At 37.3% G+C, this 23,554-nt stretch overlaps 1 protein-coding gene and 2 long non-coding RNA genes across 3 annotated transcripts; 2 read left to right on the top strand and 1 right to left on the bottom strand.

Annotated features, from left to right (window-relative positions):
- The first annotated feature begins 2,456 nt into the window (after positions 1-2,456).
- LOC142636769 (serine/threonine-protein phosphatase 7 long form homolog) lies at positions 2,457-4,012 on the top strand. The gene is made up of 5 exons (XM_075811096.1): positions 2,457-2,567; positions 2,671-3,434; positions 3,606-3,696; positions 3,805-3,894; positions 3,992-4,012. The coding sequence occupies exons 1-5, from the start codon at positions 2,457-2,459 to the stop codon at positions 4,010-4,012; spliced, it is 1,077 nt and encodes a 358-aa protein (XP_075667211.1).
- A 3,977-nt stretch (positions 4,013-7,989) lies between these two features.
- On the top strand, positions 7,990-10,380 carry LOC142622586 (uncharacterized). Its single transcript, XR_012841929.1, has 4 exons — positions 7,990-8,053; positions 8,144-8,320; positions 8,427-8,512; positions 9,830-10,380. It is a non-coding gene; the product is annotated as an uncharacterized LOC142622586 (long non-coding RNA).
- Positions 10,381-20,648: 10,268 nt separating this feature from the next.
- LOC142607795 (uncharacterized) lies at positions 20,649-21,192 on the bottom strand. Its single transcript, XR_012839374.1, has 3 exons — positions 21,039-21,192; positions 20,816-20,947; positions 20,649-20,733 (listed from the first exon to the last, which is right to left on the bottom strand). It is a non-coding gene; the product is annotated as an uncharacterized LOC142607795 (long non-coding RNA).
- Between the last annotated feature and the right edge of the window lie 2,362 nt (positions 21,193-23,554).

Raw genomic sequence — 23,554 nt, 5'->3', positions numbered from 1 at the left:
TCGCTCACTACCATTGGTGAAAAGATCAAAGATATTGATCTTGTTACATACATCTTGAATGGATCAGGTCCACAGTTTGATCCATTCACCACTGTAATTGAAAACCGAATTGAACCCATCACCTTTATTAAAAATATGAGCTCGCTTGCTGACCCCTGAACAATGTTTAAACTACTCTCACACAACCCATGCTCCACTCCCATTGGTGAAAAGATCAAAGATATTGATCTTGTTACATACACCTTGAATGGATCGGGTCCACAGTTTGATCCATTCATCACTACTATTGAAAACTGATTTGAAACCATCACCTTCATTAAAAATATGATCTCACTTGCTGACTCATGAACAGTGTTAAAACTACTCTCACACAACCCATGCTCCACTCCCATTGGGAGATGCTACGGTACTCTATACTTCAGGACCTTTCTCCACACAAAATTTTTGGAACAAGCCTCAACAATAGTGGTCGACCCTCAAGTCCCCAATAACCATTTCATATTCTCACTCCAAATACCAGTTTTACACAAGTAACCAAATCTACAAACTGTGTGACCTTTCCCTGTAGACCATGGATTGAATCCATCGTGCATCTCTATCAAATGCCAAATATGTCACACCATGACCCACCGTAGACAAGTGTCATTATCATTATGCAGCCAGTCGCAACAGAAACCTTCATCAAAACCTTTACTGGGCTCCGTGTTACACAGTCACCACCACCTCAACCAACTCAATGCATTTCAAAATCAGGCGCCCCCTCTTATGTGACCTATGATCCCACTCTTCTTCAACATGTGCAACTATCCAGTGGCAATAATCAAGAGAAACGTTGGAGATGGTACATGTTTGCCAATTATTCATACTGGTCATAAGTTTTAGTTGTTCCTCACATCAAACAAGATTTGCTCTCTGTTTCCAAACTAACATGTGATACACAAACCTTCAATTTCAGTCAGATTGAGAACGCAGGTTGAATTGGATGGTTCCTTGATCTCCCATAAGAACAAATGCCAATGAAATACTGGCTTGGATCCTTTCCCACCGCCTGCCTCATCACCTTCCCAACAAAGTCCTTATCCACCTCTCCCTTGCTAAATTTCTTTTTGCATTTTCCCTAGATTTCTCTATCCTTCAGGTATTTAACTGATTGTTTTCCATGTTTGTGTCAATCAGAGAAGACAAACTTAGCCCCAAATCCTTGGCTTGAGCCTTTCTCAGGTATAACACCTTCCACAAAGGCTATCAGTGTCTTGATTCTCAAATAGGTTGTGATTATATCTCTCACCATGTGCTTTTCAATGATAATTAAGATGTCTACCCCTACCTCTTCACCACCACATCCTTCCATCATTTCTTTTACCATTTCTATTGCTATTGATTAGTGCTCTAATTATTGGTAAAGCTTTCAACTTCTTGACGAGCTCAATATGTTCTCTTGAAAACAAGGATTACAACTCAAGAGTCTTCCAAGGATTACCACCCTCTCGCCCCCTGAGCTGTCACTCACTCACTCAGTCTCCACTCTCAAGCACCCTCTCCACTCTCACTCATTTCTCAGGTATGTTTTTCTTAATTGTGTGATTTTTTCATGTGGGTTAGTGGTTTCTGTTCACAATTATATTATTAACCTTGATCTATTGGAACTATATTATCAATGTTATCAACTATATCAAGTCTAAGTTCTAGACAAGCTATGGTTATTCCATTAATTATGACAAAGAGCCTACTGCTCTTACCGTTTTCTGTATAAGTGTGTCAAGTTGTGCTAATTGTAGTGGTTAGTTTAAATTTCTTTAGCAAGCCCTCTTGAGTGACCCTAATCAAGTTCTCAGGGGTCAAGAAGATGTCAAATTCTACTGTTACGTCATCACAATTCATATCAAAATCCTGCAGCCAGCATTAGTTTTCATGAGAAACTGGGTACAATCTAATTCACATTGTGGGGGATAACATAATTCTCAAGGACTTGGTGGGTTTACCTCAATGAAGGGATCTTTGCATTCTTTATTACTAGAAGAAATAGATTCCAGGAATTCCTTGTAATCTTGTGTCCATCTACGGATTGGTAGCTCTGTTATCCTTAGAGTTGTCTCATTGACTTCCTCTATAGTTCCACAAATAATGTAGCTATTCCCTCCTTCCTTTGCAGCAGTTTTGTCAATAGTTCCTTTAAACCATTTATACCATGGATCCATAGGCTCCATAGAATCACCATTCAACAAGCGCCTAATATTTGCTATTATGTCTCCATAGCTCAATCCCAATACTCACCTATACAAGAACCACTACCAAGAAAGTGAACATAATAGGAACAACTTCCATTTAATTAAGAATGATTGATTCATTGTAAAAATTGAAATAAATTCCAAGTGCAGCACCAATTCATATATCTATGTTTTTCTTTTTGTTTTCAATGTCTATTACGTGCTAATTGCTTATCATTCTTGTGTAATATGGCTACTGCAAATACTGGACAGATTGACCACGCACAGCCTGGCCCCATTGACCAGTCGGTGTTGACGTTGCAGGCCAACCATCGGTCAGAAGCTATTTGGAATGGGCAGGTAAAGCACAACACTAAATATTTAACGAATGTACACGCATTTGATTCATACAATGTACACACACTTGCTGTCATATATTAATCCATGGTTTTGTTCTGTGCAGGATCCAGGGTCCCTTAAATGCCGTGTCCGCACTGAAGAGTTCTCAGACCGAGAGCCAATGGTGGACGACCGAGTCGTTGACATCATTAAGGCACTTGGTTTGGAGGGACTCCTCAGGACCCCGGGTAGAGAGATTGACCACGGCCTGATAAAGGCCTTAGTGGAGCGATGGCGGCAGGAGACTCACACCTTCCACATGCCACATGGTGAGGTCACCATCACATTGCAAGATGTGGAGGTTCTTCTCGGGCTTCCTGTTGACGGCGAGGTCATTACAGGGAGCACGCAGAAAGAATGGGAGAATGTGTGTGACGAATTCCTTGGCTTCCGACCTGTAAATAATCAGAGAAAGGAACTTCATGGCCAGAGGATTCTCATCCAACGGCTTTTGGAAGCTGTTGCCAATCCATTGCTGCCTAATGCCACAGAGGATCAGTTGCATAAGTACGCACGATGCTACATCCTAGCGCTACTAGGGGACACAATCTTCATGGACAAATCCGGCGATAGGGTGCATCTAATGTGGGTGCAGCAGTTGGAAGACCTTCGCAACCCACGAAGGTACAGCTGGGGAAGTGCTTGCCTTGCATGGTTGTACCGAGAGTTATGCAGGGCAAGCGATAAGAAAGCTAATCAGATTGGTGGGTGTTTGCTGTTGGTCCAGTATTGGGCATGGGCCAGGTTCCCATATTTGTGCCCGACAGTCACTAATGGCCCACCAGTGGATGCTTATGGTCCTCCAGTTCGTGATCCACTGTCCCTGAAGTAAGTCTCTACCTCATACACGTCATGTAACTTCAATTTATTTATGTTAAAAGCTTCTAGGAATTATTTAAGTCTATATTAAACAATTTGAAATAGAGGTTATACACTATAATTTTGTGTCAAATTTCCTAAATTATATCGGTTAATATGCTCCCTTGTTCTGGGTTGTAGGTGGTTGTGGGTCCCAAACAAGAAAAACAGGCCCGCCCACATCTTTCTGGATAGGTACCGCGAGCAAATAGCTTCAATGTTGCCAGGCCAGGTATGAAAATGCCTTATTTAATATGTTTAGGAACAAGATATAGGTTTGGTGAACTTTGCCATATAAACATTGTTGCCTAATGTGTTGCTTGTTTTTTGGCTGTCGTAGGTGGTGTGGCAGCCGTATGAAGCTGAATTCGAGGACCTTCCGCCGTGGTGCGTTGCAGGGAGGGCCGTGTGGACGGCAATGGTGCCACTTGTATGTTTCCACCTAGTAGAGAAACATACACCGGATCGTGTCGTTCGTCAATTCGGGATGATCCAAGAAATTCCCCGTAATGTTGACACCGATACAGCGCTTCATGCCATTGATTTGAGGGGGAAGGTTGGTGTTGATTGGATGCGGAAACATGCTGCGCATATTACAGAGTGGGGTAATCGCCTTCAACAGCGTTGTGAGGCAGTGCTTGGTGATATGCCTCCACAACACGAGTACTTCGGTTGGTACAAAAAGGTAACTCGGAGGTTCATCAATGTCCTCGGTGCTAGATTGATTATAATGGTAACTTTTCTATCTGTTGAATTTTTAATTAGCATTTTGTCTACTCTATAACTTGCAATTATTACTAGCAGAACCAATTCGAAACCAATGTTTATTTTATTATCGATTGAATTACTAATATACCTGGTATTGCATTACTAATATACCTTGTTTTTTCATGTCAGATTGAAGGATATGCCCGTTTGTTGAGGCGTCACCTAGTGGGCACCGAGGACCACAAGGACATTACTGATGTGCTAAATGCAGTGCAGGAGATTGGCCGTGTACAACCTCCTATCCCTGAGGCCCCGAATGAGGAGGCAGCTACTCCTGCGGCAGCGCTTACTCAAAGCCCAAGCACAAGCAGAGCTCTTGTCGGACGTGGGTCTCGTTCGTCTGTTGCTACCCCGAGAGTTATCCCTACCCCCGATCCCTACCCATCCACCCCAAATCCATCCCCTAGCCCCACCATCCCCTCACCCATCCCACATCCATCCCCTAGCCCCACCATCCCCTCACCCATCCCACATCCATCCTCTAGCCCCACCACCATCCCTTCACCCACTCCACATCCATGTCCTGGGTCTGACATCCGTCCACCCACCCCACGGTCATTTCCTGAGCTGTCACCCATTCCTTCCTTCGACCTGGGTCTTGATCTAACCCCTCCTGACATGCACCCGCAGCCACCCTCCCACAGTACATCCACTGGCCCTTCTTCGGGCATTGACCCACCCCATGTTCACGTTAAGCAGCCTGTTGGGTTACCTGCAGAGGCAGCAGGTCGGCCGAAACACATAGCAAAGGCACCTCCTTGTGGGACAGGAGGGCACAAACATGGACACAATGCTGGGCCTAAGGCATCTGACGAAGGACATGCAAGACCTCCTCCTCATTATACGCGACGGCGTAAGGTTCAAAAAAGGTAATTAGACACTGAACTGAGACAAAGATTTTGTATGTTATATAGGCACATACTTCATATATTTGTCTTATGTTTATTATTGGTTGTGTTTCTGTGTTGTGTGTGTATGGCAGGGAATGACGTGTGGAATCTAAGACACATTATGCTTACTCCAAGCGTATTTCATTTGCTTACCTTCGTATTGTTTATATGGTTGGGACTTGGGATCAGAAGTAGAGCAATTAACAAGGTTTTATGGGTTTATTGTTTTGTAAAAAGAAGCTATGTATACTTACCAAAAATATAAATAAATGGACGCATATAGAATCATTCTAAGGGACTTTTTTGACCAGTTGAAGTTGCCTTTGTTCAGTTGCTAGAAACTATCAAGTACTTTGGAGATATATAAATGGATGGATCCTGCACTTTTTGTGGAGTCATGATAGTGAGTTTTGGATGCACAGTCTCACCTTGTATTCCATCCTTAAGTGTCTTTTGAGCTAGAACTTGTTGACAACATCATTGTACACATCCACAAGATGGATACATGAAGTTCTCTCTCCCCCTCTCTCCCCCCTTTATTTCTACTTCTATTTGTTGACTGTTTGAGATTTTATGGGGGTTTACTTGATCTGCAATCATACAGCTGACCTACAGATTAGGCCTAATGAGGTCATGGAGGCTGGGGCAAGAGTTTACATAGCTGTATCAGTTTCAGGTACTTAAGATTGCTTTGCTCTTTCTCTCTTTGAAAATTTGAATGTGACAACTTTTTTTTATCTTATTTCTTGTACATGGAAGAATTTTTTGGGCCAGTTGATCAAGTGAAATAGGGTATTATGGACTAGTTTTTTGTGGGGTTTTTAGTTTTTAGTGTTTTTTTTAGTGTTTGTTTAGCTGAGATCGTTTTAAGTTTAGTTCAGATTAGAAGAATTGGAATTGGATAGTTGGGGTTTTGAATTTTGTGACTGTGGCTAGAATGTGTAGCTAAATGGTTGAAATATTTATATATATTCAAGATTTTGTTTTGGATGCAAAATTGTGTTAAATGGTGTACTGAGGGAAAGTTGACTTTGGTCAAATTACTTCTTTGTGCTTTTGGAAGTAGTTTTTGGCTATAAGTTGGTTAAAGTATAGTCGTATCTAGACCAAAAGAACAAGAAGAAGAAGCGTTTAGTTAGGATGATTACTTAATTGTTTAGTCTTGCTCACTGATTGTTTATTGATCAAGGTATGGTGGCTTGTAATGGAGAATTAAGAGGTTCATGGGTAATGTTTACAATTTGTGTAAAAGTGATTTGGTAATGGTGTGATAATTGCGTGAAGTTGAACAAGGTATTTTGAAGCCTGATGGAGGTAATTCATTACAAGCTGCAGAACAATTCGACTTTTAATTGTAATTGTCAACATACAACTCTCCATCCCATTCTGCAAGGGGAGGAAGTGCCATTTTATCTAGAGCTCATTGGTGATATGATTTTGTGTGTTTCTAATGCTCAAATGGCTTATCTGGAGTAAAATATAATTTTAAAAGATTTTGGAAAGAATAGTGGCAACATACTAGAATATCAATTAATTTATGTTCTGGTGCCTGCCAGAAATTTCTCTCATGGTTGTGTTAGCATTCTTATGGTTCACTGGCAGAATATTGGTGACATAAGAAATGGTCGAAGAACAAAAGTACCCATATTTGACTTGGAGACTGGTGCTCGGAGTGGCTTCAAGGAACTTGAAGTTTCTGAAGATTGTGGAGTGGTATGTTATCAAACTCATTGTAGATTGTTCACAGTAGTGGTATCTTAATGTTACTCTGTGTGTGTGTGTGTGTGTGTGTGTGTTTGTTAGTGCAGTTCATTCTGTGAGTTGGCATGAATATCATAAGGGATTCAGTTTATCAGGAGCTTAAGGCTGCCTGTCTAAGCTACCTTATATGACTTGAAGGTTTATGTTCATCAGATAAAGATAAGAACTTTTATTTTTATTTTAACCTACTAATGCGTAAAGATAGAGATGACAAGAAAGGAAGGGTGCAAGTTTTTCTTCAAAGCCTTTTGACATTAAAAGAAGAGAGAAGAGAAATTGACTGTATTGGAGCACCGAATGGTCTTCCTTGCTTCTTGATCATGAAAGATACAAAAAAATATAAAAAGGAAGCAGAGAACAGCAGAAAGACTGAAAGAAAAGGCAGGCAAGAGATAGTGATAAGAGTGCAGAAGTAAATAGGGAAGGTAAAGGGGCAAGTAGTTTCCGTTCTGGAATCAACATTACCATATTAACACCCACCCCACATGATTCAAAATGTAAAATATGATTTTTTTTTCTTATTCACTTGTGGTCCCATATCAGTCAGATAGCTTTCAAGGATTTGTGAATTTTGTGGTTTCTCCTTGTCAATATAGTTGCTTCCAATTTCCTGTGCTTCTGATTAATTGTGTACACGTTAGTATATGAAGAAGCTATCTGAGGGTGTGAAGAAGGCATAAAATGTCCTTGAGGAAGATAGTTTCGCTTTGTACTTTTCTAGCCATAATATTGCTGGTCAAACAATTTTTCTGCAGGAGAATCATTGTCTAATACGTGTCACAGTTTTCAGTTTTGGTATGGATATTTGATATTGCTTAAATTGAAATCCTTAAGTAGAAGTTTAAAAATTATGGAGTTATGCTAGTTTATCTTGTTTTGATTTCTCTTTCAACAAGAAAATCTTATTTGTTTAATTTGAACAGATCATTTTTGAAGGGGTTTATGCATTGCATCCTGATATCCGAAAATCACTTGACTTTTGGGGGAAATAAAATCATGTTAGCTCTGGACCAATCTTTGACAGTAACACACTTCACTTTTTAGTACTAATTTGTGAGTTTTGAGAGCTGAATTTGCTGCTACACCATGTTGCAGCTCAAAATTCAAAATGACTTTGATCCTGTGCTTTCCCCTGAGAGCTCATTGTTTGTATTGAAGAGTAATAAGCAAGTAAGTGTTTGTTTTTGTATTGTTTTTGGGTGGCTTGACCTTAGTATTGTTTGCCCCTGACAGGCTTCTGTTGTTTCCAATCAACAACAGGTGGCTTATCAAGATATTTTGAAGATTCTTGATGCAGAAAAGTTTTGCAGTTCTGTTCAGAATTTTATTGACATATATTTGAGGATTCCTGGAATTCCCACTAATGGGCAGTTGACAGAGAGCGACTGCATAAGGGTCAGAATATGTGAGGGCAGATTTGCGTTGCTTATTCGGGAGGTTTATAGTGAGATAAATTTATAATTTTTACCATAAGTTAGATTTACTTCCTTTGAAATTATTGTGAATGCGCAACTCTTATTTTCTTGTGAATTGCATTTGTTAGCCTATAAGAGAAGGGAACTTCATCATTCAACCTAAAGTAGATTTTGATATCAGCATTAGTACTGTTGCTGGTCTTCTTAACCTTGGGTAAGCCACATATTTAAGTTGTCTTGTCTTTTTCTACTAACTATTGTGACAAAAATCATCATATGTGGGTACACTCAATTCACTAATGGGATTAATTAATTCTTCTATGATGCACTAGAAGTTTTAAAATTTATACCCTTGGACAATTTACCTAATCCTATGATAACAAAAGGGTTCTATGCATTTTTTAGTTCTTTGTACTGTGGATGATGTTATTAGTTTTTTGAAATTTTGAAGGTAAGAGCGTAAATTAGTAGGGATGGATAATTGCACTTGATGATCCTTACAGTGCATTTGGATGCACTGTTGAGTGGTGGAAAGATATGAAATGGAGTCTTGTAATTGATAGTTCTCTTGTTTGGAGTTTAAAATTTGGGCTTGGAGGGCTGGTTCCATTCTGATCCCCTATAAATATTCCACTCAAAAGTGGGTGAAGCATTTTATTCCCCTCATTCATTAAGGAAAAATTACATTTTAGCCATATTTCTTTAAAACATAAATAAAATATAAAGATGTAGTAATATACATTTCTTTTTTTTCCATTCCTTTTTAAAAAAAAAAAAATTCCCAGACACTACCAAAAAAAAAAAAATCTCATTTGTTCTATTCAATTCCTATTTTATAAATTCCTAAACACACTACCATAAAGAAAAACCTCATTTCTTTCTATTCCACATTCCTTTTCTTAATAAATTCCCAACATGGTCTTAGTAACCTAGGTATATGAGGATGGGTTGAGAGGTGTGTAAAGACTTGTTAAGCCAAGAGAGAAGTAAAATATAATTTTCAAGTTAGTGCACCAAGAGTGAAGATGAGCTATAGAGTGAAGATTAGGTAATTAAAGGTGTCCTGACAACCCCCCTCTCTCCCACCCCAAAAAAATGGGTGAAAGATCTACTTCTATTTAGAGCTTAGGTTTCAGACACTCTTGATTAGATGAAAAGACCATCATCATGGAAATTAGGGTGTCTGAAGCTACAAATGCTTCAACATTTGAAATATCGATTAGCTTTAAGATCATGTGGTATTCACTATTCTGTTGGGGTTTGGAAATGTATGGAAAATGACTCTGTACACCAGTTGATGAAGTCATCAGTCTGAAAACTACAAACCTGTCTTTGTTTTTGACAGCAGCATGTGTTAAATATATACTTCATGACAAAAATTTTCTGACGAGTTTTTACTATTTTTAATTCTTGTTCATGCCTTGTAGCTGATAGATTCATATATTTGTGTGTGGGTGTGTGTGTTTATGTGTTTCTTATGGCTGTTGTACGTTTGTATTTGAAACATAATGTTATCCTGTTGTGATGTCAGGTATCAGGCTGTATCTTATATAGAAGCATCTGCATATATATACCAAGACGGAAAGGTCAGATTAAATTCTAGGAGGTTACTTTGCTGAAATATGTGTTCTGGGGTGAAGTTCGCCTGTGTTGAAACAATAAGCTGTTTCTTTTTCTTTTTTTTTTCCAAATACTTGTCTCCTTATTTCACCACTGGGATTTCACTCATTCCACTTTTTCTTTTTCAATTTGATTCCCTTAATTTCTTATAATTCTAAAACATTGTTCATGCAGCTTAATTATATATCATAAGGGAAAAAATATGCAATTTCCATGCAGTTTGGATAGTTATTAATCTGCGGTACATAGGAAATTGTGTGATAGCAATATAACTCCGAGTTTATTCTTACTTATTCCCAGTGCATTACTGAATTTTTTGGTTATTTAAATGTGGTGTGTGCATTTGTTATGGTGTGTCCTGGGCTATATGCACACTCTCACTGCTAACTACTAAGGAAAGTTTAATGATTTTCTTAATTGAAAATAGACCTTGCAGAAGCTGACAAACACCAAAGGCCATGGTGTGGATATAGATCCCTTAACGCATTCTATTTTCATTTGGAAACTTGATTTATCGGTTAGGATATGTTTTGTTTGTTTATTCTTTCAAACACAATGGAGATTTTCCCATTGAAGAAAAATATTTTCTACGTGGGTAAATGTTTACTTGATGGTATGGGCAAGGGGAGAAATTTTCACTTGCCTTCTATATTCTACTATGAATTTAGCAATGGTCTACTCTTACTAAAAAAAAAACAAAAAAAAAAAAAAACAAAAAAAAAAAAACAAAAAAAAAAAACAATGGTCTACTCTTGTTTTAAGCCAAACTAAATTCAGCCTATTAGCAACGGTCCTTCTGTTCCCAGTATGACCCTGCAAAATAGCATTTAATTTGGTTATATATTTGATTCCTTGTTTAGATCTTCTTCCAGAATGCAGTAATATAGGGTTGTCCTTTCTGTTTTCTGAACTTAAAGGAAATCTTGACCAGGGACGGGCTCCTCTCCCGTTTGTTATTCTCCAGTTCTCTCCCGTTTTAACATGGATGAATGCCACGTGGAAACAAAACAATCCAAAGGCCAAAAAATAAGCAATGAAATTCTCTCTCTTCTTTTCTCCACTCTCCTGTTATTTTCGCTTGTTCTCTCTCTCTCTCTCTCTCTCTCTCTCTCTCTCTCTCTCTCTCTCCTCTTTCTCTAAATGGACCAAACCTGAGCATCATAAGCATCAAAATGAAAGGGACAAAGGATGTGAGTTCTGTGCAACCCAAAGGAAAAAAAAAAAAAAAAGCCACGAAACAAATCTAATTTTTTTATTTGATAATTTTTCATATGGAGCTAAGTCGGCACCAAGATCAGAGCTTGCTGGCTGGAGAAAATCGGTGCTTGAGGAGACCAAAAAGGAGTTAAAGATTTCTATTCTCTCAGGGGAAGCCAAGAAAATACTGCTGTGTAAGGTGGGTGTGAGATTACCATCCTTATCCTTATACCCAACATTCTATTGGGAGGAACCAAATCTGACCACTCTTGCCAAGAATGATAAAATCCCAACAACAGCACTCACATCCTTTGTTCTTTTTTGTTTTGATGCCTCTGATAGTCTGATGCTCAGGTTTGATGCATTTGAAAAGACAGATAAAGATTATTTGTTTTTACAATATTATGATATCTTTGGATATGATGATCAGAACCTCTTAGAATCAAAGGTAACCTTACGGACGTGTTGAAGGAGTTCTTGTTATCATTAATATTTCAAAAATATATAAAAAAAAATCCATATCTTAGTTAACTTTTGCTCTTTCCCAATAAAAGCGGAACCCAATTGATGCTTTTTTAGCAAATGCCTAAAAGTAGCTCTTAACAGAAGCCATAGAAAATTTAGAAAATAAATAGTGATCTTTAGGATATACTATACATACCAGTAATTTCCACTGGCTTTACCCAAAAAAGTAAAAGAACTAAGACAAAATTGAAAAAAAAAAAAAAAACACTTAAAATGCACATCAATTTTCATATAGCCTTTTAGTTTATTACTAAACTTTAGTTCATGATTTCTCTTTAGCAATTTTGATTGGATATCAAATTGGTTTATGCCATTCTTTAATGTTATATTTCTTTGCATGGCCAGTCACGACTCACAAGTCTAGAAAGTAATAATAATAATAATAATAATAATAATAATAATAATAAAAAGACGATTGTGATACCACAAAAGTACAACTTTTTGTTCAAAGGTTTAAAACTTTTGAATTTTGACTTTATTTTGGGACTTCTAACTTGAAGTTTTGAACAGGTAATCTCTTAGACTATTAGACATAAAGTTTGTGACAAATCTAATCCTTTGTTAATATTTCTATTAAAATCTAATAAATTTAATTATATAATATGCACATGGTAACAATGGCATTTCAAAACTATTTGATTTGATGAAATGACCCCCCCCCCCCAAAAACCACAATGGATTACATGTTTTTGGTTCTAGACTTTTTCTCAAAAATAAAAAAGTTACTAGTTTGGTTCATTTTATTTTGGTTTTAATAAAATTTAAATCCTATGATTTAAGGTGGTTTGGTTTCAAAATAAATCTTACAATTGTAAATTAAACTATTTAATTCGAGAGTTTCAAATTACCCATTGAAAGTTTAAGATAGATAGGTACTATAATTTGCAATTTCGGTGTTGTTGTTCTGCGATTAAAAAAAAAAAAAGAACAAAAAAAAAACAAACCAAGATAACTCGAGTTACATTCAGTACTCGAGCTCCGTAGTAGCGAGTACGCCAGGTAGAGAGTTCAAAAATATTTACGATTAAATGCCACTGGAAAAATTCCCAGTAGAAATCGAGTGTCAAATACTCGATTTCCATTAAAGTGGTTTTTTCGTAAATAGGTCCCAAACAAATCGAGTGTTTGAAAGTCGATTTGTTCTAGCAGTAATTACCATTATGCCATTCGATTGGAAGTCGAGTATTAGACACTCGATTTCCATCAGTGGAACTCGAGTCCGGTACCAGCGAGCATGCCAGGCAGAGAGTTCAAAAATATTTACGATTAAATGCAACTGGAAAAATTCCCAGTAGAAATCGAGTGTCAAATACTCGATTTCCATTAAAGTGGTTTTCGTAAATAGGTCCCAAACAAATCGAGTGTTTGAAAGTCGATTTGTTCTAGCGGTAATTACCATTATGCCATTCGATTGGAAGTCGAGTATTAGACACTCGATTTCCATAAGTGGAACTCGAGTTCGGTACCAGCTAGCACGCCAGGCAGAGAGTTCAAAAATATTTACGGGCAAGTGCCACTGGAAAAATTCCCAGTGGAAATCGAGTCTCTGAAACTCGATTTCCATTTGAGTGGTCTTTTGGTAAATAAGTCGTATACAAATCGAGTTTTTGTAACTCGATTTGTACTAGAATCCGATTAGAAATCGAGTTTTAGAGACTCGATTTCTATGGTTTGTTTTTTTTTTTTTTTTTTTTTTTTTGTTACACTCTTCCCCTGCAGCAGTATAGCAGAAATTTTTTTTCCTTCCCCTGCAACTGTAAACCAGATCCAGAACACATCACATGGGCAATGTATACAAACATTAATTGAAGAGTACATTGAATGCAAGAAATTGGATTAAAATAGTTACTGGGCATGGGCAGTATAGTTGCCCTCTTAGCTACAGACCATACAAATTTAACCAGAGTACATCCGGCATACAATCTGATAACTAGCTATCATTGCTTCAAACAAGGCCCCTGTGGTTGAACTTGCCGAAGTAAGTGCTACTAATGCCAAAGTAGTACGGTTGCTGGCATTATAGGCAAAAGCTGCACAACGCAACTAATGTAACGAGTACAATGGATAGTTACTAGTTCAATTACAACAACATTCAGCAATAAACAAAATAACAACTAAGTCCATACAATATAGTCTACATAGTCGCCTAACACTTGTCCATACTGATACAACATGGTCGCGTAGCACTTGTCCATACTGATACAACATGGTCGCGTAGCACTTGTCCATACCGAAGATAACTACAACTCCCACGTACAATGCCATTCCAAAATCGAGCCTCCGCTCGCCTAAAAAACATTAAAATGCAGTTATTAGTTCCTAAATGCGAAGAACAAAAACCAAATAAGATTTTGAGCATATTATATCAAAACAACAAAGGCACTTGCCTAGTTTGTAGCACTACCGCCTGTCGAAGCCCCACGGGAACCGCTTGTCGAACCCCCAAGGGAATTGGGACATCTTCTGCGGTTATGCCCCTCTTCATGACACACTCCGCATCGCTGCCTCGGTTGAATCTCCCTCAAGTCCGAATCTGGGTTCCGGCTTCCCCGTTTTCGCCGTACACCATCTATTTCATTTCTTATTCTTGACTTCACAGGGCGACCTTTGGCCCGCAACAGACTTGGGTCAGGCACCCACCGTGGTCCGCAAACGTCCCTCCACAATGACTCTGACATTGGCACCACAAATTGATGTGAATATGTGTGAATGGCGTTTTTCAAACTGTAACATGGGTCAATATAGCTGGTCGCATTGAGATGCAATTGTTGCAAAACTTTAATTGCATGTGAACAAGGGATCTTAATGTTTTGCCACTTTCCACAACCACATGTTCTAGCAAATACACGCACTTCATGACTGTGGTTTCCCCCTCCACCTCTATGGTTGTTGTACGGGGTAACCACTTGATATACACCAGTTTCATGATTAAATTCCCTCACAGTGTGTCCTGACGTTTTCTGCAAATTTGTGTTATAGATCCCCATTGCATAATCACTCCACACCTTACCTTGGGAGCGATCGGAAGTAATTTGTTTATGTCGATCATGGAAATATGCAACAAGTTTGCACCAAGTGAGCTCAACCATTGCAGCAATGGGCAAACCGCGGGCACCTTTAAGTACCCCATTAAAGCACTCAGAGATATTGGTTGTCATTGCCCCGTAATGTCTTCCACCATCATGTGACTGGGTCCATTTCTCTACATCCTCACTCATTAGATATGTGTATGGCATATAGCGTTCAAGATGGGGATCATCAAGGTCTACCCTCCTCAGTACATTAATCTCGACATCCTTAATAGTTTGCATTATGGACTTAAATTTAGCGTCATGAGTCGCATATCCAGCTTTCAAGGCCAATGCCTTTAGAGTCGGGTCATCAAAGTGTGTGTTGAAGTTGCTAGCAACATGTCGAAGGCAATATCGGTGATGTACCTGTAACTTTCCATCATCACCTAAAGGCCACTCTGCAATGGCGCATTTGATACCTTTATGTCGGTCAGAAATAATGCAAATGCCCTCGTTAGGTATCACATGCCCTATCGAATTCCTAAGACACTCTAAAAACCACCCCCAACTAGCCCCTGACTCCTTGTCCACAACAGCAAAGGCGAGAGGCAAAACTTTTTGGTTAGCATCCGTTGCCATTGCAATCATCAACACCCCTCGATATTTACCATACAAATGAGTCCCATCAATGCGATCACCGGCTCGCAATATCTAAATGCAGCAATGCATGGAGCGAATGCCCAAAATACATAGCGCAGTAACGTAGTACCATCTATGGGGCTAGGTATGGTCCAATAGTTGTACTGGGTACCCGAATCCTGATCCAAGTATGCCAACAACAACTTTCGTAACTTTTGGTAAGACTCCTCCCAATCTCCAAATATCTTAGCAATTGCCTTTTGTTTTGCATCCCATACCTTATAGTAAGAGAGCTTATGATTATACTTAGTATCTATGTGGCTCCGGAGCTCATCAATACGAGCAGTGTGATTTTGTCGCAATTTTCCCACAATTTCTGATGCAACAAAATTAGAATCCATCATTTTACCGTCTCTTTGCAGGCTAAAGGGTATACAACTGTGTGGACCCACATAAGACGTGACCATCCACAGACCATTTAATTGAGCCTTCATGAATGCCCCAACGTACCACTTGCAGTTGGTGTCAATGCACGCGGCACACAATTTAGTTTTGGTCGACCCCCGGATTATAAAATTTCTATTATCCTTTGCTGCGTATATTATCAATGCACGCTTCACCGCCTCTTTATTTGCAAAAGTCAACCCTTTATTAAAATGCATCCCATCTTCCCAAGTAAAAACAAATGGTATCTGAAGACGTGAAGGATTAACCATATTTTCCCAAGTATTTGCGGAGAATGACTCGGCAGGAGGTGTGTAGGCAGTGGTCGTATTTGTAACATGCTGGACACCAATATCATCGTCCGCATCACCTTCATCATGGCACTCCATATTTTCCTCTTCAAAATTGGAAGCAAGTTCATGGTCATCCACATCCATCTCAAAGTCACCTCGCTCAATCCTCTCTTCGTACTCATCCATATCATCAAGATTTTCATCATTATTCGCAAAATGATCTTCGTCCTCCACCCCTAAATATGTCTCTTGAGGTTGAAGTGTTTCACTAGTATTGGCAGCATAATCTTGAGATAGGAATGTGTAACCTCCCATTGTAGTGCATCCATCGTCTAATTGCAAAGATGTAGTTGTTTGTTGCTGCAACTCCTCGACATCAACTTCTGCGAGCGGCTCGGAACTTACGTACAACTCAGCAGCATTTACTTGGGGCATTTTATGGATTCTATTAAACATGACCTTTACATGTTCATCTTCTTTGATCGCCATGTACTTGTAATTTATCCGCTCATGAAGGACTTCTTGTGGGTAACGATAAATAATATTTATGTCATAACAAGTAGGGCTCAAACTCAGTTCTTTCATTATTTTCATCTTCAAATCATTCAATGTCTTCAACTTACGACGAATCATCATGTAATAGCATTCGATACTCGGCCCTTGAAATGCGAATCCGTCAATCTGTTCAGGATTGAAAAGGGGACCACCGTAGTATACATTTATGTCAATATTCTTCAGAGATTGTGAACCTATTAAAGTCAAGGGTAATATGTTAGTGACATATTTTAACACAATTACAAAACATTTTTATGTACTCAAAGTAGGAAAATTACAACTTCTTACATCCAACACACCCCACATTTGCATATACTCACTCCAGATCACATACAAACACACTCAATCATTATCATTTCATACTCAAACAAATAAAAAAACTAAAGACAACACTTACCCCCACTACAAAATTTCAAATCATTCTAACAAAAAAATAATAACAAATATTAAACCAAACAACAACAAAAATAGCCATGATAAAAGCCTAACAATACAAATATATATCTTAAATATTTTTTACTTCTTATAAAAAAAAAATAAAAAAAGCCTAGCATATATACACTAACTTGTTACATCATATGCATATACGAACCCCACATTAACATATATACTCAATCATTACCATTTGTTTCTAAACCAAAAAAAAATTCATTAATCATACTCAAATTAAAAAAAAAAACTAAATGCACAAATATTCAAATCATTCTATAAAAAATATAAAGAAAAATTACAAACCAAACAAAAAAACTAATGATACATACCCATAAAAAACCTAACATTACATATATGTAACTAACAACTACCCATAAAAAAACCCTAACATTACATATATGTAACTATCAACTATTCAAAAAAAAAAAAAAAAAAACTAACAACTAGAGAGAGTGTATAAAAACCTTACTTGACATGAGAATGTGTAAATGGAGGGTGAGTTTGATTTGAAGTTTTCTATGAGAGTGAGAGAGAGAGAGTGAGAGAGGAAGAGAGAGCTGCTGGGTTTTTAGGTGTGGCAAACGGCAGAACCCAGAAAATAGGTATGTTATGATAAAAAGAAGCTGCCCTAACCACGTGGAAGAAAGGGGACCAACCATTGAAAATCGAGTCTTTGAGACTCGATTTCCCTTTTTGAAAACCGAGTCTATGAGACTCGATATCTACTTGGACTTCCCGTTCATCCAACTGGCAGCATATAATAGTATTTAATTCTTCGCATATAAATCGACTCTCTAAGAGTCGATTTCCAGGTGGCCGCCACGTGGAAAGGCGCCACATCAGATCTGATCAACCCACAAAAATCGACTATCTAAGAGACGATTTATAGGCTTAAAATCGACTCTCTAAGAGTCGAGATGTTAGTATAACATATACTTCCAAACAAGTGCCTACTAACTATATTCTTCAACAGTTATGGCTAATGGGCCATTTTCTCCTTCAATGGCTACACCCAGCTTCTCACAACAAGTGAGACCTAACAGTGTATGAGTCCCACGTCTTGTGTTGTGAGATAGCTGAGTGTATATTCCCTAAACGTGATATCATTTTGCATTTGATGATCCAAAGTCATGTTGCACGTTGGGCCCATTGTTTGTTTTTGGACCACTATCCAAAGCAAATAGTGGGATTCAAGGATTCTAGCCAATAGAGTTATGCTATATATACTCACATGATACTCACATAATGCGTAAAAATAAATAATTATTATTCATAAAAAATAAATAATTATTTTGTATTCTAATATAATTTATAATTTATTTTTTAAAATTTTTTGAAGATAATTTATTTTTTATAAAAATTAAACAATTTTTATTCGGTTTAATTAAGTCTAGTTTAGTCCCATTCGGTCAAATTAGGACTACTTTGGTTCACTCAGTCAATTTCAGTCCCCTTCCATCAATTTTAGACTAATTAACAGGGTCTTAAATTGATTTTTTTTATAGGTTGCCTTTTCAAGTTTAGCTCAAAAATTCATTTTCTTTTCTTATTTTTTGAGTTGAAAAGTATAAAAATTTAATATATTTGAATTAAAATCTATAGTTTGGAGTTAAAAAATATAAAGAAAATAGATATTAAAAATTAGAAGTATAAGCACTAAAAATGCATAATGAGCTATACAGATTTTATTTAAGGACAAAATTTAGTTACAAATTGGGTTGTAGTCTAAGGCTGTCCTTACTCAATTTGACAAATCTACTAGTAGATTACATCTTCATTTTATATCCTCTATGCTTGCAAAAATTTTAGAAACTTAAAAATCAATAGTTATGTCATTAATAAATTTTTTAAATTGTAAGTTTTTGTAGTTTAAAATTATGCATAAAATATAAGCTTATAGATCATAAGTAAATAATATTTGATTGACATAAAATTTTAAATGTGTATTAAAAAGATAAATAACATGCAATTCAATTTTTAGATTTTCAATCATTTACATATAAGTTATTAGAAGCACTAGCAATAGTGGTGCCAAATAGCTAAAAAGCTATTTTTGGCACCACTACACATAAAAAAATTGTTGCAATAGTGATGGTAAAGTTAAAATTTTTACCTTCATTGTTATAGTGCATAGCTATATATGGTTGGTCACAGAGAGCTAAAAAAAAAAAAATATTCATTTTTTATTCTCCATCCGTTTAAAATAATATTTGTTTGTTTGTTTGTTTGTTTGTTTTTTTCTATTCTTTTATTCTCCAACCGTGCAAGCCTCTGAAGACAAAACACAACTCCCTCAGACTCACTCTCAACTCGGATTTTGTTGCCATTTACCGTTAGACATCTAACATTTTCGTTAGTTGTCACTGTTCAAAAGAATGTAGGAAACTAGCATCTCGAGTTTTATAAACTCGAGATCCAAGTAAAAATCGAGCTTTTAAAACTCGATTTTCAGTGGTCGGCACTACCTTGACGTGGACAAATTTTCCACGTGTAGCCACGTAGAAATCGAGTTTATAAGACTCGAAATCTACACGCCCATTTTCAAACCCCCCCCCCCCCCTGAAACAATCACACTCTCTCAACCTCACTCAAACACTCACACTCTCTCAATCTCTCAAACGCTCTCTTTGAAACACTCTCACTAAAAATTCAAACACTCTCCCTCAAACACCCAAAGCAGTCACCCTCAACCCCTCGGCGTGACCCAACTACGCTCAATTGCCAGGTGGGTTTTTCGGTTTTTTGTTGAAATTTTGTTCCTTTTTTGTTTTGGGTGTTCAATTGTGAAGAAATGTGATCTGGGTTTCTCTTATTTTAATTGGTGAAGGTTGATTTCCTGTCTAATGTTGGTGGTTTTGTTTGATCATATGGAGAATTGATGGTTAATTTGTGTTTTATTTGGCTGATTTTTTTCTGGGTTTTGGTTGGATTTATATGAGATTGGTTTTCGTATTTTTATTGGCAATATGTTTAAGCTCTGCTATGTGGACGAAGTTGGGTGTTTGATGGATATAAATTATCTATTATGTTCAGATTTTATTTTAATTTTTTGCTAATTAGCTCTGTAAATGACTCTGATTGTGGTTTTGTTTATGTCTCCTCTATACATTGGTTTTTTCTTTGTTCTTTTTTGGACACATTAGGGGATTTATTTATTTATTTTTAATCAGATGTTTGTCTGGGATTTCCTGGTTTTGTGGTTATTTTTATTCATTATCATTTAGGACGTGCGTGGCTATTTTTCATCCAAGAAGTCACTGTATAGCTTTGAAGTGTATTTGTTCTGACTATGTGTCTGGCAACTGCTGCTTGATCCTCTTAGTTTAATATGCTGTTATTTACTTATTTTTATCTTTATTTTTAGTTCTGCAGATAGATACAACAAGAGAATAAACTACAGAACCTTCTTTTTAGTTCTGCTGGATTGGTCTCTTAATTTATTACTATTTCAAAAACCATCTTGGCTTTATATTAATTTTCCATTGGATTTTTCCCTTCGCTTTGTTATCTATTTTAGCAAGAGAATGCGTTTTTCCTGTTATGCCCCTGTTGTTGAGCTTCCCTTAGCTAGATACTATTAAGTGTGGAGTAGTCAGATGTATAGCTTTTTTTTCCCTAAATCATTTTCCAAAAACCTGCAAAAGCTGACGCCTTATGACCACCCATTTTGATTTCCGTTCAGAGGATTGAGGACGCAGAGAACCCATCATAGAAAGAAGCTTCATTCAGAAACAGAATCAATTGTCAGGTCATACTTCTCATACTCGATGATGCTAAGTTACAAGTATGTTAATGACATACCTCTGCTACTTTCTGTCTATGCTCTGCCTTTACTCCTGTCCAAGACCAAATTGCATCCAGAAGGTCCCCATGATTTAGATGAATATCACATGAATCTGGATTAAAAAAATGAGTTGCAATGTCCATTGTCACCTGCAAAATAAGCCACGATTATAAAGTAATACAAACCATTTACAGTTTCACTACGGGCACAAAGAAATGTTTTTTTATGGTGAATTCTAACCCATAAGGAAGGGGAAGGGGAGTTTCGAACTAGTGACCATCACTTCTTAGGTGTGATTCCCAGATTCATGTCAACATAAGCCATGTGTCAATCAATGGTAGTTGTAGTAAACCATGACTTTCAAATGCTTAAGCTGATCGGAAGTGGGTAACTGTCTTTCAACCTCATACTGACACCCTCCCTCCCTTATGTGCAAGCATGCTGAATAACCAAATGTGAGCATTGCACATGAAGAACATAAGAAATAACGAAATGGGGTTTCCTAGGATTCAAACTAAAGATCTATTTTTCAAACCAGGCTCTAATACCATGTCTGCTTGCATTTTTGTCTTATATGGACAATATGGTTTGAAAAACATGAGAACTTTTGAGGGTGGATTTTATTTTTTTTTAGTAATTTACACATACACATACACACGTAGTGAGTCTTAAACTCATCACCTCATCCTCTTACTCTTACAAGGATAGGAGGTGCAATTTGAGAGGTGAAGTTTTCTCAAAAGGGCTGAAACTTCAATTTTGAGATTGTCGTCTCATCAGACATCTGTTTCTGGCAACACAAACAGATGTTTTTCTAGATATTTTAGATCCTTTATCTTGCTTTTAATTCTTTGGGAGCTCCTTTCCTGTCTAGTCCATATTATCTTTTATATATATATATATATATATATATATATATATATATATATAATGAAAGGAAAAATGTAGGGACTAGTCAACCATGTCCAAAATTGTCAGGTGTTGATAGTGATTTGTTTAGGGAAAAGAAGGTTACATGAAAAATTAAGTTGTTGTATCTTTTTACTTTGGAACAGAAGCTTTTTTTTTTATGGAAACAAAATATTTACAGCCTAGTAGTGCTATTTTAAAGGTTATAAAACTCTTAATAAAAGGTTATGAACAGATAATAATGATATTAAATTTTCAATGAAATTTTTTAGAGTGGTCTCATATTGATAAGAAAAATACTACATGCATTGTATTTTCGATCAACTTGGTGTTAGTTTTGGGGTATATAGCTACTATACATAATTTTTTTCACCATGAATTCTTAGTAAATTTTTAATTAATAACATTTCTGTTACCCAAAAAAATTTAACTGATTTTCCATTCTTTTTTGCAACCCATCATGTCAAAATCAACTACAAAGGCTTTAATTATATCAGCAAAAATCCTATTCAAATTAGAATTTTCAAACTGAAATGGAAACTATAGTGGTGAATCTTTGGTATTTTTGAGTCTCCCATATTATGAAAATTTCTTAGTATACTAGGCAAGATAATTCTAACTACTCTTTAAGTTTAACAGACAACATACGTTAGGCTTGTCTGCTTCTTGTCTTCAGAAGATTAAACAAATCTCTTTGGATTTAAACTTTACCTTAACAATTTGACAATCACCTTAATCTATTCAGTTCATCATGTTGAGCTTGGTTTTCCGGTATACAGATGGGTGCATTGGTGTCATAAAACAGAGTTTGAGTTTCAAGGGCATCATAACATCAAAACACATTTCAATTATAAGTATCCAAAAACTCTTGTTTTAGCATTCCCATTTAAATCATTCCTCCCTTTGTCCCAACTAGTTTTTTCTGTATTCCATTTTGAGATGTTGCAATATATAGTCTTATTTTGAATGGATATCTATCTCATGTTTAGTCACATTTCCTTGCATGTAGAATAGCATTCCTTTGCCCCCACACTATTAATGATCTCACAGTTGAGTATCTGAATGTTTGCAGTATGGAGCCTCGGATTGATGACGAGCCACAGGTCTTGCACCCTGGTCCACTTGACGAGTCATTGTTGACGCGACAACGATATCATCGATCAGAGGACATTTGGAATGGCGAGGTGAAATATCTAGTTCTAACAATCGCTTTAATTTTTACGTTGTCTTTGACTTTTAGTTAGCAAGTTCTTTCAAAACACAATTTGTAGTTGTAATAACCGCTATAATTTTTATGGATTTTGCAGGACCCGGGCCCACTTACGTGCCGTGGTCACACTAAGGAGATGGCAAGCATTCAGATGGAAGATAATCGGGTGATTGACATTATCAAGTTGCTAAGGCTGGAAGGATTGTTTAGGGCCCCTTCCAGAGAGATAGATCATTGCCTAATTTCGGCCCTAGTTGAGCGATGGCGGCCAGAGACGTATACGTTCCATCTTCCACATGGTGAGATGTCAATCACCCTACAAGATGTGGAGGTCATTTTCGGACTTCCTATAGACGGTGAGGTCTTGGTTGGGCCGACTGCTGTGGTGGATGGGGATTGGCGAGATCTGTGCATGGAGTTGCTTGGTTTTACTCCGGCGAATGACAACAAAACTTTGGTGGGGCAAAGAATTCTCATCAGCCGCCTTGTTCACGCCATTGCAGTGCCATTGCCTCATGACGCAACGGAGATGCAGATACACCAGTATGCTCGGTGCTATATTTTAGCGCTGCTAGGGGATAAGCTTTTCATGGACAAGTCGGGAGATAGGGTGCATTTGATGTTCTTGGCGTTCCCG

This window comes from Castanea sativa, chromosome 1 (assembly GCF_040712315.1).
Source record: "Castanea sativa cultivar Marrone di Chiusa Pesio chromosome 1, ASM4071231v1".
NCBI lineage: Eukaryota > Viridiplantae > Streptophyta > Magnoliopsida > Fagales > Fagaceae > Castanea > Castanea sativa.
This window is presented reverse-complemented; position numbering and strand designations above follow the sequence as displayed.